The sequence below is a fragment of the Ochotona princeps genome, chromosome 5 (genome assembly GCF_030435755.1).
Source record: "Ochotona princeps isolate mOchPri1 chromosome 5, mOchPri1.hap1, whole genome shotgun sequence".
NCBI classification, from domain to species: domain Eukaryota; kingdom Metazoa; phylum Chordata; class Mammalia; order Lagomorpha; family Ochotonidae; genus Ochotona; species Ochotona princeps.
Window position 1 is genome coordinate 57743539 of NC_080836.1, and position 17548 is coordinate 57761086.

At 44.2% G+C, this 17548-nt stretch overlaps 1 protein-coding gene across 1 annotated transcript in view; it reads right to left on the reverse strand.

The window, feature by feature from the left end:
- TTN (titin) overlaps positions 1-17548 on the reverse strand; it is a 266306-nt gene that overhangs the window by 32228 nt on the left and 216530 nt on the right. Inside the window, exon 304 of the mRNA XM_058664684.1 lies at positions 352-17457. Within this exon, the coding sequence (XP_058520667.1) occupies positions 352-17457 (17106 nt within the window). The remainder of the gene's footprint in view (positions 1-351; positions 17458-17548) is intronic.

Consider the following 17548-nt stretch of genomic DNA (forward strand, 5'->3'; position numbering starts at 1 on the left):
ACATTGTTTTAAGCAACCAGATTAAATAAGATTTACCCTAAATCCATGTGCATATGTAGAGGAGGAACAAGATAAAATGTCTTGCAAGAAACTTCCTCATAATAATCTCTGTATGTGTCAATGCACACATGTTATGCATACATATTCAGTTACTTAATTACGCTTAATTTCTACATGTGTTAAATTTCTAGCCACGTAAGTTTTATCATTGAAAACTGCCTACTAAAAAATTCACTTTATGCAATAGTGTGCATATTTAGGATGTAAATCAAAAGCATTTAAGATTCCAGAATGATTTACACTACTGCAACAAAACTGACATGGACAGTTTTTCTCATTCTCAGAACATACCTGTTATTTTCACTCCTTCCTTTGTTTCAGCGGGGGCGCCAATACCAAACTCATTTTCTCCGGCAACTCTGAAATAGTAAACAGCCCCTTCTTGTAGGTTGGTAACTTTATAGGAGAGACGGTTACAATTGTTAGTCACAGAGACCCAAGCTTTCTTGCTGGCCTCCCGTTTTTCTATGTGGTAGTTTTTCACTGGTGCTCCACCATCATTTTCTGGTACATCCCAGGATAACACTGCAGACTCTTTTGTTACATCTTGTACAGAAATCTTGGCTGGAGGGCCTGGAGAATCTAACACTTTGACAACGAAGGTCAGTGAAGCAGCACTCAAAACATTCTGAATTGTTAAAGTGTATTTTCCAGAGTCGTTTCTGTTGGCATTTTCAATTGTGAGTGATGTTCTAGAGTCTGTGGAATCGATATATGCTCTCGTGCGGAGGTCAGAATCTGGTTTGCTCCACAAGACATTGGGCACTGGTCTTCCCCGGAAAGGCACCGTTATGGTAAATGAGGAACCAGCCTTGACAATCAAGGTCTTCCTCATTTCACTGTCAAGATCAAATACAGGTTCTTCTTCCCTTTCCTTTGCTATTTGAGGGTCAGAGATATCACTGGGATCACTAGCGCCGGCCTTATTGACAGATCTGACTCTGAAAACATATTCAGCTCCAGTTGTCAGCCCGCTTACTGTGTATTCTGTGCCTCGGAGGCTCTGAATGGCAGTTTTCCACTCAGTTTCATCAGATGTTTTGTATTCCACGGTATATCCAGTTACTGGGGCCCCACCATCAAAGAGAGGCTTAATCCAGCTGATAGTTATGTTTGTTTTCCCAGAGTCCACAATTTTGGGTTTGGATGGTGGGGCTGGTAAGAACACTGGATCTTCTGCCCGAACTAAGGGAGAGGTGTCACTTGGCAGACTTAAGCCAGCAGCATTTTCGGCATACACCCGATACTCATATTCACATCCTTCCCGAAGTCCTGTTGATTTCACTCTCAGATCATAAACTGGCTTTTTGTTTACACGCACCCACCGCAGGCTGTTTTTCTCCCGTCTTTCAATGATATATCCAGAGATATCACTGCCTCCATCACTCTCGGGCCTTGACCAGCAAAGTGTCATAAAATCTTTGGTCACAGATGTAATTTCCAAAGATGTGGGTGGACTTGGGACTGTAAATGGATCCAGAGCCTTTACGGCCACACTCTCTAGGGACTCACCAACACCATATTTGTTAACGCCAGCCACTCTAAATATGTATTCATTGCCTTTAAGTAACTTAGTTACTTTGCAAGATGTTGTCCTTAGCTCTCCTTCACATATTGTCCATGCAAGACGGCTTGTTTCTCTTTTTTCTACGATGTAATAGTCGATGTCTGCACCCCCATCTTCTTGGGGACGTCCCCATGAAAGAGAGCATTTCTCAGCCGTCAGGCCAGTTATTTCAAGAGGTCCTGCTGGTGGGCCAGGCTTATCAAGTACCTTGCAATTAACTGTTGTTGACCGAGTTCCAGCAACATTCTTTACCGTAAGTACATACTGCCCAGTGTCTCTTCTTACACAGTCTTTGACTGTTAACATAGTGTGGTTGTCTGTGGAGACAATTTCTGTTCTGGCTCTTTCTTCTATTTCAACACCATCCTTGGCCCAGGAGATGACTGGCAGGGGCCGCCCTGCAATGTCTGCATTTATCTTAAGGACTTCCCCAGCCTTAACAACCATGACATCTCGGAACTTGACATCCATCATAATCCTTGGCGCCTCAACATCATCTTTGACTGTAATAGGTCCAGTGGATTCAGATGGTTCGCTAACTGAATCAGCAGCATTCCTTGCAAAAACTCGGAATTCATAGCGCTGATCTTCAGTTAGTTCAGTTACTTCAAAGAATGTTTCCTGCACATTCGTGAAGTTGCACTTGAGCCACCGGCCATCTGGTAGTTCTCTGCGTTCTACAATGTATCCTGTGATCTTAGCTCCACCATCATAATGTGGTTTAGACCATTTAAGTGACACTGATTTTCTTGTGATGTTGGTGACTTCAGGTTGTCCGGGAGGGTCACAAGGATCTCTGGCAGCGACTGGTTCACATGATTTACTGCATTTGCCAATTCCAGCAATATTCTCAGCATATACACGATACTCATACATCAGTCCTTCATCAAGACCAGAGACTTTCATTTGAGTATCAGCAATGAGGATTTTATTTGCTTTTGACCAGAGAATGCTGCTTCTTTCTTTATATTCTAGATGATAGCCAATGACTTGACTTCCTCCATCATTAACTGGTACTTGCCAGCTTACAACCATGGTAGATTTTGTGGCATGAACCACTTTAGGGGTACCAGGTGGACCTGGGGGGCTGAACGGATACTCTGCAACAATAGCTGAAGATTCACTGTAGGAACTCTTTCCATAGCGGTTTTCTGCACAGACACGGAACTGATACTCACTTCCTGTTGTCAGACGCACTATTTTAATAGATGTTCTTGCAACTGCTTGTGACACTACCTGCCATGTAGTAGAAGTAGTTTCCCTCTTTTCAACAATATAATTGCTAATTTGGCAACCACCATCATATTCTGGAGGATTCCAAGAGATGGTTACATTGTCACAGCTAACCTCATCAATGTGGATAGGTCCTGGTGGTCCTGGTTTGTCCAGGATGATTACAGTAATAGGAACTGTTAAGGATCCAGCACTGTTGGAAACACACAATTCGTAAGTTCCAACATCTTCCCTGGAAGCTTCCTTAATAGAAAGTGATGTTACTGTCTTTGAAGAAGAAATGTTGACTCGAGTTGTTTCTCTAAGAGCCTGACCATCTTTTTTCCATGATACAGTGGCTTGAGGTCTGCCTTTGAATGGTACATCAATCTTAAGTTGGTCTCCAGCCTTGACATTGAAAGTATGGAAAGGAAGCTCAACGGAAGGCTTTATTTCAATGTCCCTTGCAATTACTGGCACTCCAAGTTGTCTTGGATCACTTCTTCCTTTTTCATTTACTGCAGAGACCCTGAAGACATACTCTTCTCCTGCAGTTAGGCCGGATACAGTTGCTTCTAGAGTCTTCACTTGTGTGCAAGTGCTCCATTTTTCACTCCCTTTAGTTTGCATTTCGACTACATAACCAGTAATTTTGCTGCCACCATCACTTTCTGGTTTCTCCCACTTAAGTGTAGCTGTATTGCGGGTCACATCAACTAGAGTTACTCTTCCAGGTGGGAGGGGTGGTTCAGACACTTTAACGGGTTCAGTTGTTTCAGCGGGCAAGCCAATCCCATATTCATTGGAAGCCAAAACTCGGAAGTAGTAAGAACATCCTTCCTGCAGATTTTCAATTTTGAAAGTATTCTTAGTGCAGTTGTTGGTAATGGTAGCATAGGCTTTTCTTGTAGTTTCTCGCTTTTCAACGATATAGTTTGTAATCTTAGCTCCACCATCAATAAGTGGAGGTTCCCAGGACAATGTCACCGAATCTTTCTTCACTTCTCTTACAGTCAGATTCACAGGGGCACTGGGTGAGTCGAGAACTCTGACATTGACAAAAGCTGTTTTGGAGCCACTGTTATTTTCTAATGTCAGGTTATACCGGCCACTGTCAAATCTGGTAACATTATCAATGACCAACATTGTATATGAGCTGGTCACCTCAATCTGGGCCCTCTCAGTAAGAATGCCTTCAGCTTTCTCCCACTTAACTTCTGGTTCTGGTCGACCTTTGATAGTAACAAATAAGCGTAAAGTAGCACTTGCACGCAGGATGACTACTTTTCTGAGGTCAGCATCAAGCTCTATTTCTGGTGGCTCTACCCTTTCCTGAGCCACAACTGAACCAGGGATAGTGGCAGGTTCACCTACACCTTCAGAATTGAAAGCACAAATACGGAAGTTATATTCAGTATTTTCCTTAAGCTTGGTCACTGTGAACTGCTTTCCTTGTAATCCTGTGGGTGGAGTGCAGGTTGTCCATTCATCAGCGGCTGCCTCTTTAGCCTCAATAACATAGCCTTTAACAGGTGCACCACCATCATAAATTGGCTTATTCCATGCCAGGGAGACTGAAGATCTGGATGTGTCTGTCACTTTTGGATTGCTTGGTGGGCCTGGTGGGTACAAGGCATCACATGCACGGTAGAAAACAGATGGCTCACTAGGTTCACCCACACCAGCTGCATTTTCAGCAGCAACCCGGAATTCATAGGAATGGCCCTCGGTGAGACCTGTTACCCTGAGCCGGAGATCTGTCAGTGTTTTCTTGTTGCATTTCGTCCATCTAATGCCTTCTTTGTCTCGTTTTTCAAGAATGTAGCCTTCAATTTCAGCCCCTCCATCATCCACGGGGCGTGCCCACGTTACTACCATGGAATCTTTGGTGATTGCAGAGGCTTCAGGTGTTGATGGAGGACCGGGTGGTTTATAAGGATTACAGGCTATAACAGGCTCAGACTCCAGGGGCTCTCCAATTCCATATTTATTCACAGCCATGACACGGAAGATGTATTCATTACCAGGCAGAAGCTTGGTGACTTTGTAGTTCAGGGCCTGTACTTCAGTTGAAACCTGAGTCCAGGAAAGTCTGCTTGTCTCTCTCTTTTCAATGATGTAGTGTGAAATACTAGCACCACCATCTTGCAAAGGTGGGTTCCATGCCAGGTAACACTTTTCTGCTGTAACCCCAGAAACTTTCAGAGGCCCTTCAGGAGGTCCTGGCCTGTCAAGGACCTTCACGGTGATTGGTATGGACTTGGTACCACCAACGTTGCTGAGTTTCAGAACATACTGTCCTCCATCTGTGCGTATACAATCTTTGACAACAAGAGTTGTCTTCTGAATAGTGGACTTAATTTCCATCCTGGCAACTGTTTCTTCAAGCTCTCTCCCGTCTTTAGACCAGACAATATCAGGTATAGGTTTGCCACGGATATCAGCTTCAAGAACAAAAGTCTCTCCAGCGTGAACAACAATGACATCTTTGTATTTTGGATCCAATGAGGCATTGGGTGCATCAATTTCATCTCTTGCAGTAATGGCACCACTACTTTCAGATGGTTCACTTAAATTGCCAGCTGCATTTCTTGCAATTACTCTAAATTCATATCTCTGATCTTCTACGAGGCCACTCACTGTAAATTCATTTTCCAATACATTGGTAAAGCTGGCTTTCATCCAACGGCCATCGGGTAGGTCTTTCTTTTCTACGATATAACCTGTGATTTTGCTACCACCATCATAGGCAGGTTTCTTCCATTTCAGTGTGACACTGTTTCTTGTGATGACAATGGCTTCAGGGCGACCAGGTGGATCACATGGGTCACGAGCAACAAAACATTCTGACACTTTGCTAGGCTTGCCAATGCCAACAATGTTTTCAGCAGAAACTTTGAACTCATACTCAAGGCCTTCATCAAGACCAGTTGTCTTGAATTTGGTGTCTTGAATGGGAGTTTTATTTAACTTCACCCATAAAATGCTGTTCTTTTCTTTCTGTTCAAGATGGTAGCCAATAACTTTGCTGCCTCCATCATTAACTGGCTCATGCCATTGCACCAGCATCTGATCTTTGGAGATGGATGTTACAAAAGGAGTTCCTGGTGGCCCAGGTTCTTTAAATGGATATTGTACAGTAACTGGCTTAGAATCTAGTGGAGCACTTTTGCCATATCTGTTTTCAGCACAAATTCTAAACTGGTACTCTGAGCCTGTTTTCAGTTTGGTTATTTTAATGGTGGTTCTTGCAACGGTTGCAGATACAATTTGCCAGGTGGTGGTGGTTGTATCTCGCTTCTCTACGATGTAGTTGCTTATCTGACAGCCACCGGTGTAAGCTGGAGGTTCCCAAGATACAACCACAAAGTCTGCACTGATTTCATCGAACCGAACTGGCCCAACTGGAGGTCCAGGCTTTTCCAAAACAATAATGCTGAGATCTTCTGTTGCTGTACCTGCACTATTGGTTGCCATTATGGTGTATTTCCCAAAGTCATCTTTGCTACTTTCTTTAATGTGTAAAATTGTTGAAGTTGTCGTTTCTTCAATATTTACTCTTGTGGTCTGCTTTAGAGGTTCACCATCCTTGACCCAAGAAATCTCAGGTCTTGGCCGGCCTATCACTGGAATTTCTACTTTAAGGTCTTCTCCAGCTTGTACACTGTATGTGTTAAATGGTAGCTTAAAGCAAGGCTGAATGGTCAAGTCCTTGGCTATAACAGGAACACCGAGTATTCTTGGATCACTTTTCCCTTTCTCATTGTAAGCCTTGACACGGAACTGGTATTCTTGTCCAGAGCTCAAGCCAGTGACAACTGCATTACAGACTTTGGATTCAGCCACGATGCTCCATTTGTCAGTTCCCTTGGGCTGCATTTCAACAACATAACCCAGGACTCTGCTCCCACCATCGTGTTCAGGCTTCTCCCACATGAGCGATGCACTGGTCTGGGACACATCGGTGAGTGTCACTTTTCCTGGTGGGGAAGGAGGTTCAGCAGCTTTCACAGCATCAATGGTTTCCACTGGAACACCCACTCCGAATTCATTTTCAGCCATTACTCTGAAGTAATAAATGGCTCCTTCTGTAAGATTCTCGACTTTAAAGCTAGTTTTGTTGCATTTGCTACTCACGTTGGCATATGCTTTTCTGGTTGACTCACGTTTATCGATAACATAATTCTTGATCTTAGCACCCCCATCAATTATGGGTGGTTCCCATACCAGAACGACAGAATCTTTTCTCACTTCTTTGACTGCCAAATTCTGTGGTGGTCCTGGAGTGTCAAGAACCTTCACAGTTACAAAAGCTGTCTTAGAGCCACTGCTGTTTTCTAGCTTGAGGATATATTTTCCAGCATCATTTCTGTCACAGTTATCAATGGAAAGTTGGGTATAGTTTACTCCCTTTTCAACCTGGACCTTATCTGTAAATTCACCTTCTTCTCGAGACCAGGTGATATCAGGTGTTGGACGGCCTTTGAATGGGATGTGAATCCTGGCAGATCCACCAGCTCTGACCACGATTCCTTTCCTTAATTCAGAGTCCAGGTCAAGTTCGGGTGCTTCAAGTTTATCTTCTGGTTTCACAGTTCCGGGAACTGTGGCAGCTTCACCTAAACCAACTTTGTTAAGGGCACACACTCTTATTTTATACTCTTGGTGTTCAGTGAGTTTTAGGATTTCAAATCGAGTGGCTTTCAGCCCAGTCTGTGGTGTAACCATTTGCCATTCCTCTTCATCTGCTTTACAGATTTCTATGATGTATCCCAGAACCTCACTGCCACCATCATAGATGGGTTTGCCCCAGGCAAGTGTAATTGAATTTTTAGTGGTGTCTACAATGTGTGCATTAGTGGGTGGTCCAGGTTTGAAGACAGGATCACAAGCCTTATAATAAGCTGTAGGTGGGCTTGGTTCTCCAACTCCAGCAGCATTTTCTGCCGAGACTCTGAATTCATATTCATGATCTTCTGTTAATCCTGTTACTCTTAGGCGCAAGTCTGTAATGCGGCGTTTATTGCATTTTATCCACCGAATGCCACTTCTGTCTCTTTTCTCTACAATGTAACCAGTAATCTCACTTCCACCATCACTATCTGGACGGCTCCAACAGACGGTCATAGAGTCCTTGGCAATGTTTGTGACTTCCAAGTTCTTTGGTGGCCCAGGAAGCACAAATGGATTTTTCATTAGTACTGGTGCAGATTCCAAGGGCTCTCCAACACCATATTTATTGACAGCCATTATACGGAAAATATACTCATTCCCTTCTAAGAGTTTGGTGACTTTGAGAGAATTGGTCACAACTTCTGAAGCAACAACAGTCCATGCAAGTCTACTGGTTTCTCGCTTTTCCACGGCATAGTGAGAAATGTCACTACCACCATCTTGAAGTGGTGGAGACCATGCTAAAGTACATTTTTCACAAGTGACTCCAGTTACCTGGACTGGCCCTTCTGGAGGTCCTGGTCTATCTAATACTTTTACATTTACTGGGAAGGACTTAGAACCAGCAACATTGGAAGCTCTTAAGATATACTGTCCCCCATCAATTCTAATGGCATCCTTTACAATAAGTAAAGCCTTGAAATCTGTGTTCTTTATTTCACACCTGGCAGATTCTTCAACCTCTTTATCTCCTCTTAACCACTCAATGGTAGGGAGGGGCTTTCCATGGACGTCGGCCTCGAGCCTGAAGGTTTCTCCAGCATTGACCACAATTGTGTCTCTGAATTTAGGATCCATTGAGATTCTTGGGAGTTCGACCTCATCCTTGGCAGTTATCGGTCCAGTGCTATCAGAGGGTTTACTTAATGTACCAGCTGCATTCTTGGCAATGACTCTGAATTCGTATCTCTGATCTTCAGTAAGGCCTGACACGGTAAATTGCGTTTCAATGACATTAGTGAAGCTGGCTTTCATCCAGCGTCCCTCAGGCAAATCACGTTTCTCTACAATGTAGCCTGTGATCATACTTCCACCATCATAGACAGGCTTGGTCCATTGTAAAGTGATTTCATTTCTTTTAACTATGATTGCTTCTGGGGTTCCTGGTGGGTCACAGGGATCTCTGGCTACATAGCATTCAGAATTCTTGCTTGCTTTACCTACACCGACAATATTTTCGGCATAGACTCTGAATTCATATTCGATGCCTTCCTCCAAATTCTGTGCTTTAAACTGTGTATCATGAATAATAGTTTTGTTGACTCTTGTCCACAAAATACTATTTCTTTCCTTCCTCTCAAGGTGATAACCTATGACAGGACTTCCGCCGTTGTTGATTGGCTCATGCCACTGGACAACCATGGAGTCTTTGGAAATAGCTGTAACAAATGGTGTGCCCGGAGGGCCTGGTTCTTTGTAGGGGTATTGAGCTATAATTGGCTCAGAGTCTAAAGCGAAGCTTTGTCCATACCGATTTTCAGCAAATATTCTGAATTGATACTCTGTGCCAGTTTTCAGTTTGGTCACTTTGAGTGTGGTTCTAGCAACAGTAGCAGAAACAACATCCCATACTGTGGTGGTCGTATCTCTTTTCTGAACAATGTAGTTGGTAATTTGGCAGCCACCAGTGTATAATGGAGGATTCCAAGATATTGTAATGCTTTCAGCACTGACTTCATCAAATTTAACAGGGCCCTTTGGAGGATCAGGTTTATCTAGTGTCACAATGTCGATGGATGCTGTTTTCTGACCAACCACATTGGCAACTGTGATTCCATATTGTCCACCATCATCCTTATGTGTTTCTTTTATAGTGAGTATGGTGAGATCAAGTGAATCAGTAACATTGATTCTTGTGGTTTGCTTCAGTGGTTGACCATCTTTAGTCCAGGTAATAGTTGGCTTGGGACGTCCAGAAATTGGTACTTCTATCTTCAGATCTTGGCCAACCTGTACACTGTAACTGCTGAATGCTGGCTTTACATCTGGCTCAATGACCAGATCTTTGGCAACTATTGGAACTGCAAGAGACCTAGGATCACTTCTTCCCTTTTCATTTACAGCAACAACTCTAAAAAGATATTCTTCTCCCTGAGTGAGGTTGGTAATTACTGCTTCAAGCGACTTAACTCGAGCACACTCTGACCATTTCTCACTGTGTTTTGCTTGCATTTCCACAATATATTGTATGATTTTACTGCCACCGTCATGTTCAGGCTTTGTCCAACTCAAAGAGACACTGTTTCTGGTGACATCATCTACAGTTATTTTTCCTGGAGGCTGTGGGACTTCTGCAACTTTGATTGGATCAGCAGTACGGGCAGGAAGGCCAATTCCGTACTCGTTCTCAGCTGTGACTCTGAAGTAGTAACTGCAACCCTCTTGCAGTTGGTCGATTTTCCAAGAATTCTTATGGCAATTTGTTACGACAGCAGCATATGATTTTCTTGTGGCTTCACGTTTTTCAACAATGTAATTTTTAATTTTGGACCCGCCATCCAACAGAGGAGGCTCCCAGGTAATAGATACTGAGTCTTTGGTGATTTCAGTGACTTTCAGGTTAACAGGTGGACTCGGTGTGTCCAGGACTCTGACAGTAACAAAGGCAGACTTGGTTCCACTGCTGTTTTCTAATGTGAGAGTGTATTTTCCACTATCATATCGGTTGACGTTGTCAAGAACAAGAGAGGTGAAACTGCTAGTGGTGTCAATTATGGCTGCATCTCGGATTTCACCATCCACCTTCCCCCATTTAACTTCTGGTGTAGGACGACCTTTGATAGGAACAAATAGTCTTAAGGAGCCACCAGCTCTTATATTTATGATTTTTCGTAATTCTAGGTCTAGGTCAATATCTGGTGCTTCCAATTTTTCTTCAACTATAACAGGTCCAGGGACATCAGCATGGTCACCAACTCCAGCTTTATTCACAGCACAGATACGGAAGTTATATTCATGCTTTTCCAGTAGCTTCTCTACTTCTATATTTGTTTTATTGATTCCAGTGGGTGGAGTACACATTGTCCATTCACCGACACTCACATCACATTTTTCAACGATGTATCCTTGGATTTCACAGCCACCATCGTATATGGGTTTGCTCCAGGAAAGGAAAACTGAAGATCTGGTAATATCCATGACTTTGGGGTTGTTTGGAGGTCCTGGCTTGTAAATAGGATCACATGCCTTTTGGTAAGCAGAAGGAGGGCTTGGTTCACTAAGTCCAGCAGCATTCTCTGCTGAGACTCTGAATTCATAACTGTGATTTTCTAGGAGTCCGGTAACTCTCAAGCGCAATTCCCCAATAAGTCGCTTATGGCATCTTGTCCATCTGATGCCTTCCTTATCTCGTTTCTCAAGAACATACCCGAGAATTTCACTGCCACCATCAGATGCTGGCCTTTCCCACACTACGATCATGGAGTCCTTGGTCACTGTTGTGACTTCTGGAGCTTTTGGTGCATCTGGCACTACGAAGGGATTCTTGGCAATTATTGGCTCGGATTCCAGAGGTTCACCAACACCATATTTGTTCACAGCCATTACACGGAAAATATATTCATTGCCTTCAAGAAGCTTAGTGACCTTGCAGCTGAGAGTTTGCACGTTAGCATCAACCACTGTCCAAACGAGCCGGCTGGTTTCCCTCCTTTCTACAACATAGTTTGTGATGTCACTCCCACCATCCTGGAGTGGAGGTTTCCAAGCTAGTGTGCATTTTTCTGCTGTAACACCTGATATCTCAATAGGTCCTTCAGGTGGTCCTGGTCTATCCAGAACTTTGACGTTGACGGTAACTGATCTTTCTCCTGCGACATTTTTGGCTTTCAGTATGTAATTTCCACTGTCATCCCGGAATGCATCCTTTACACTGAGACTTGTAGCAAAGTCAGTGCTCTTTATGTCCAGTCGAGCTGTATTTGAAAGTTCCTGGTCACCTTTTACCCACTGAGTAGTTGGTATTGGTTTGCCATAAATATCAGCATCAACTCTGAAGGATTCACCAGCATGGACCACAATTGTGTCTTTGTACTTTGGATCCATACTTATTCGAGGTGGCTCGATCTCATCTCTTGCTGTTATTGCCCCCGTGCTCTCTGAGGGCTCACTAAACACTCCTGCAGCATTTCGAGCTATCACCCGGAACTCATACCTGTGATCTTCAACTAGGCCAGTTACCTCAAACTGAGTGTCAATAATGTTTGTGAAACTGGCTTTCATCCAGCGGCCATCGGGCAATTCTTTCTTCTCAACAACATACCCAGTGATCTTGCTTCCACCATCATAGGCAGGTTTCTTCCACTGAAGAGTCACAGAATTCCTTGTGACAATGATGGCCTCTGGCCGACCTGGTGGATCACATGGGTCACGAGCTACGTAACATTCTGAGACCTTACTTGGCTTGCCAATACCTACAATGTTCTCTGCAGAGACTCTAAATTCATATTCAATGCCCTCTTCTAGACCAGTTGTCTTAAACTTGGTTTGAGGAATAGGTGTTTTATTCAACTTCACCCAGAGGATGCTATTTCTCTCCTTGCGTTCTAAGTGATAACCGATGACTCTGCTTCCACCGTCATTGACGGGCTCATTCCATTGTACTTCCATGCTGTCTCGGGAGGAGTGTGTGACAAATGGTGTGCCTGGAGGACCAGGGACTTTGAATGGATACTGAGCTACAATGGGCTCTGAATTCAGGTAGGTGCTCTTTCCGTATCTGTTTTCAGCGGCTATTCTAAACTGATATTCACATCCAGTCTTTAATCTGGAAGCCTTTATTGTTGTCCTTGCAACTGTTGCTGACACAATTTGCCAGGTGGTTGTGGAAGTGTCTCGTTTCTCAACAATGTAATTGTTGATAGAACTTCCACCATCATACTTTGGTGGCTCCCAGGAAAGAGTAATACTATCAGCTGTCACTTCATCCATTTTCACTGGTCCGGTAGGAGGTCCTGGCTTGTCAAGAACAATGACATTAAGGGTTTCAGTAGCTTCACCTGCTGAGTTAGTCAGCTTAACTATGTAGTGGCCAACATCTTCTCGGCAGGCTTCCTTTATTGTCAGTAGGGAATTATTATCTGTACTCTCCGCGTTTACTCTAGTTGTTTGCTTCAGAGGTACTTCATCTTTGTGCCAGGTTACAGCTGGGGTAGGACGTCCAATGAATGGAACATCAATTTTTAGGTCTTCACCTGCCAGTACGGTGAAAGTATTGAATAGGAGTTTGAAGGCTGGCGGGATGACAAGATCTTTGGCAATGACTGGCACACTCAGCTGTCGAGGATCACTGATGCCCTTTTCATTCTGAGCTGAAACACGGAAAGAATATTCTTCACCCTGGATCAACCCAGTTATGGTGGCTTCCGTGACTTTGACTGTGGCGCATGTGGACCATTTGTCACTGCCTTTGCTTTGCATCTCCACGATGTAGCCCAGAATTCGACTGCCTCCATCGTGCTCTGGCTTCTCCCAGGAGAGTGACACACTGTTTCTTGTGACATCCACCAGAGTTATTTTTCCAGGAGGAAGTGGACGTTCTGAAGCTTTCACAGATTCTGCGGTTTCAGCAGGTAGCCCAACGCCATATTCATTTTCTGCAAGAACCCTAAAATAGTAACTGCTGCCTTCTTGAAGCTGGTCTACCTTCCAGGAAGTCTTGTGGCAGTTGGTTGCAACAGTTGAGTAAGCCTTTCTTGTCGATTCTCGCTTTTCAACAATGTAGTTCTTTATTTTTGAGCCTCCGTCAAGGAGAGGGGGATCCCATGTCAATGTGACAGATGTTTTAGTGACTTCCTTTACCTTAAGATCCTGTGGAGGGCCTGGTGTATCTAGGACTCTAACATTGACGAAGGCGGACTTGCTGCCTGAGCTGTTTTCCACAGTTAGTATGTATTTGCCACTGTCAAATCTGTTTACGTTTCCAACAATAAGCAGAGTGTAGGAGCTTGTGGATTCAATGCTAGCTTTGTCCAATGATTCCCCATGTTCCCGGGCCCATTTCACCTCTGGCGCAGGCCTGCCTTTGATGGGAACAAAAAGTCTCAGGGTGCAACAGGCTCTGATGGTAACAACTTTGCGCAAGTCAGCATCCAGTTCAATTTCCGGAGGCAGCATTCTGTCTTCAGCCTTTGGAGTACCAGGTACGAGGGCAGGTTCCCCCAGTCCTTCAGAATTCATGGCATAGATGCGGATTTTATATTCCTGATTCTCTACAAGGTTGGTGATGGTGTAAGAAGTTGCTTTGAGCCCAGCAGGTGGAGTGACAACTTGCCATTCATCTTCTTCCGGCAGGGCAATCTCAACCATATAGCCAGTGATTTCTGAGCCCCCATCATAGATAGGTTTATTCCAAGCAATTGAGATGGATGATCTGCTTGTATCTAGGACGCGTGGGTTCCCTGGGGGGCCAGGTTTAAATATGGTGTCACAAGCTTTGTAAAATGGACTGGTGGCACTTGGCGCACTAAGGCCAGCAGCATTTTCAGCCATGATCCTAAACTCATATTCATGTCCTTCTGTCAGTCCAGACACTTTATATCTTAAGTCAGTAACAGTTTTCTTGTTGCATTTCACCCAGCGCTGCCCAGCTTTATCACGGCGTTCTACAACATAATTGATGATTTCACTGCCACCATCTGAATCGGGATGTCCCCAGCAGACAACCATTGAATCCTTAGTGATGGTGGTCACTTCAGGGTTTTTAGGTGGATCAGGAGGTCCATAAGGATTCACTGCAAGCACAGGTTCAGATTCCAGTGGCTCTCCAACTCCATATTTATTTACAGCCATGACACGGAATATATATTCATTGCCTTTTAAGAGTTTAGTGACTTTCAGTTTTGTGACTTGGACTTCTGATGCTACATTGGTCCATGCCAATCTGCTGGTCTCACGTTTCTGTACTATGTAATGATCAATTTTGGCACCTCCATCATCCAGTGGAGGCAACCACGATAACACACATTTTTCTGATGTCACTTCAGACACAGCTAAAGGTCCTTCTGGTGGACCTGGTCTGTCGAGGACTTTGACGTTGAAAATGTGTTTGGCAAAACCACCAGGGTTAGTTGCTGTAAGGATGTATGCACCACTGTCCCTTCTTGATGAATCCTTGTTTATCAGATATGTAGAGAAGTCCGCAATTTTTATTTCCAATTTTCCTGTGCCTTCGAGTTCCTTTCCATCCTTGGTCCATTCCATGGTTGGAGGGGGGCGACCTGAAACGTCAGCTTCCAGCTTGAATGCCTCACCTGCTTTTAATATAACAGTGTCCTTAAATTTCACATCTACCAGTATCCTTGGTGCTTCAATGTCATCCCTGCATGTAATAGCATCTGATGGCTCAGATGGTGGACTGACGGCACCGGCAGCATTTTTGGCAATTACCCGGAATTCATATGCAGCATCTTCTGTTAGGCCACTGACTGTAAATTCATTCTCCAAAATGTTGCTGAAGTTGGCTTTCAGCCACCTTCCGTTAGGAAGGTCTCTCTTTTCCACTATGTAACTAGTGATTTTAAAGCCTCCAGTATATTCGGGCTTAGCCCATTTAAGTGTCACTGTGTGTCTAGTAATGTTTAGAGGAACTGGTTTCCCAGGTGGGTCAATGGGATCCAAGGCAAGCATGGGTTCTGATGGTTTGCTGGGCTTGCTTTTGCCTGCCATGTTTTCTGCAATCACTCGGAATTCATATGCAATGCCATCTGTAAGTCCAGTTGACTTAAAAATGTTGCCTGGCACTAATGCTTTGCTCACAGTCTGCCAGAGAATGCCATTTCGTTCTTTTCTTTCAACATGATAGCCTAGAATGGGGCTTCCACCATCAGAGAGTGGCTCATGCCAGCTAATTGTCATGGAATCCTTTGTAACTGCAGTTATCTGAGGGGTACCTGGAGGTCCAGGAACCTTAAATGGATAGTTGGCAACAATAGATGCTGATGTGATGCCTGGACCAACTCCGTATCTGTTTTGAGCTTTTACACGGAACTGATACTCCACACCAGTGGTAAGGTGAGTGGCTTTGTAAGTAGTGCGTATAACAGTTGTTGCTAACTCAACCCATGTAGTACTGTCCGTCTGTCGCATTTCCACCACATAGTTGCTTATTGGTACACCGCCGTCATTCTCAGGTGGTTCCCAAGAGAAGGTTACAAAATCAGAGGAAACTTCATCAAATTTGATTGGCCCAGTAGGCGGTCCTGGGATATCATGAACTTGAATGGTGATAACATCGCCAACCTCTCCTACAATGTTCTTGGCCGTTAATGGGTAGGGCCCACTATCACTTCTGACACACTCGCTGATGTTTAGGATGGTGGAAGTTGCTGTATTTTCAACATTAACTCTCTGCGTTTGCTTAAGAATCTCGTCTCCTTTTTTCCATGTCACTGTGGGTTTTGGTCGACCAAGCACTGGAATTTCAACTTTGATGTTGTCACCAGCTTTGGCGATGACCAACTTTTGATAGATGCCACGGAGGTCAAACTCTGGAAGCATTGTCTGTTCTTTGACTATGACAGGTCTACTCTCTCTAGGGGCACTTCTCCCTGCACTGTTCACAGCCATCACTTGGAACGTGTATTCCTCCCCTTCGGTTAGATTCCTTACGACACATTCCAATCCTTTCACGGTTGTGATGTGGGTCCAATGGTCAGAGCCTTTTCTTTGGGCTTCAATTACATAGCCGGTGATCTTACTACCACCATCATGTTTAGGTTTGGGCCAAGCCAAGCTCACTGTGTTTTTAGTTATGTCCATGATGTTCAGGCTTTCCGGTGGTAAGGGTGCTTCAGAGGCTCTTACGGGTTCCTTAGTTTCTGACGGTTCACCAACTCCATATTCATTTTCTGCCATCACCCTGAAGAAGTATTCACATCCTTCAGAGAGGCCAGTAACCTTATATGTGCACTTATGGCACTTGGTAGTGACTGTGGAATAGGATTTCCGTGTGGCTTCACGTTTCTCCACAATATAGTTTGTTATGCGTGAACCCCCATCTATCAGAGGGAGGTCCCAGTGCAGGGTGACACTGTCCTTGGTGATGTCTGTTGGCCTCAGGTTAAGGACAGGGCCTGGTGTATCCAAGACCCTGACATTCACAAAGCCACTTTTCTTCCCAGCAGGGTTTTCAATGGTCATCACAAATTTTCCAGTGTCGTATCTGTTACATTCTGGAATAATCAGAAGAGTAAACGATTCTGTGTTTTCAATATTGGCACGGGTTTTCAGATTGATGTCATCTTTGGTCCATGTCACTTCCGGGGCAGGGCGACCTTTAATTGGCACAAAGATTCTAATGCTGAGCCCTGCTCTAACAACAAGTGTTCTTCGGAGCTCGGCATCCAATTCGAAATCAGGAGCCATTTCCCGCTCTACAATTTCAACATCAGGAATCACAGCTGGCTCCCCAACACCAGCATCATTGACAGCACTGATTCTGAAATTGTATTTTTCTTTAGTCTGAAGATCAGGGACAACAAATTCGGTGATTCTGAGAGCAGGTCCTGTGGTATCTTTTATCCATGTCTCATCTCCTACTTTTTGGTGCTCCACCACATAACCTGTGATTTCAAGCCCACCGTCATAATGAGGCTTGCTCCAAGCTAAAGAAGCAGATTTCTTGGTAGTATCTGTGACCCGGGCATTGGAAGGTGGTCCTGGAGGATCTGAAAAGAAAGACACAGGAGTGTATATTAAAGAGTTTGGCTTTGGAGTAATTACTGTAACATGCTGATGCTCTTGCATGAGTGGTGACAA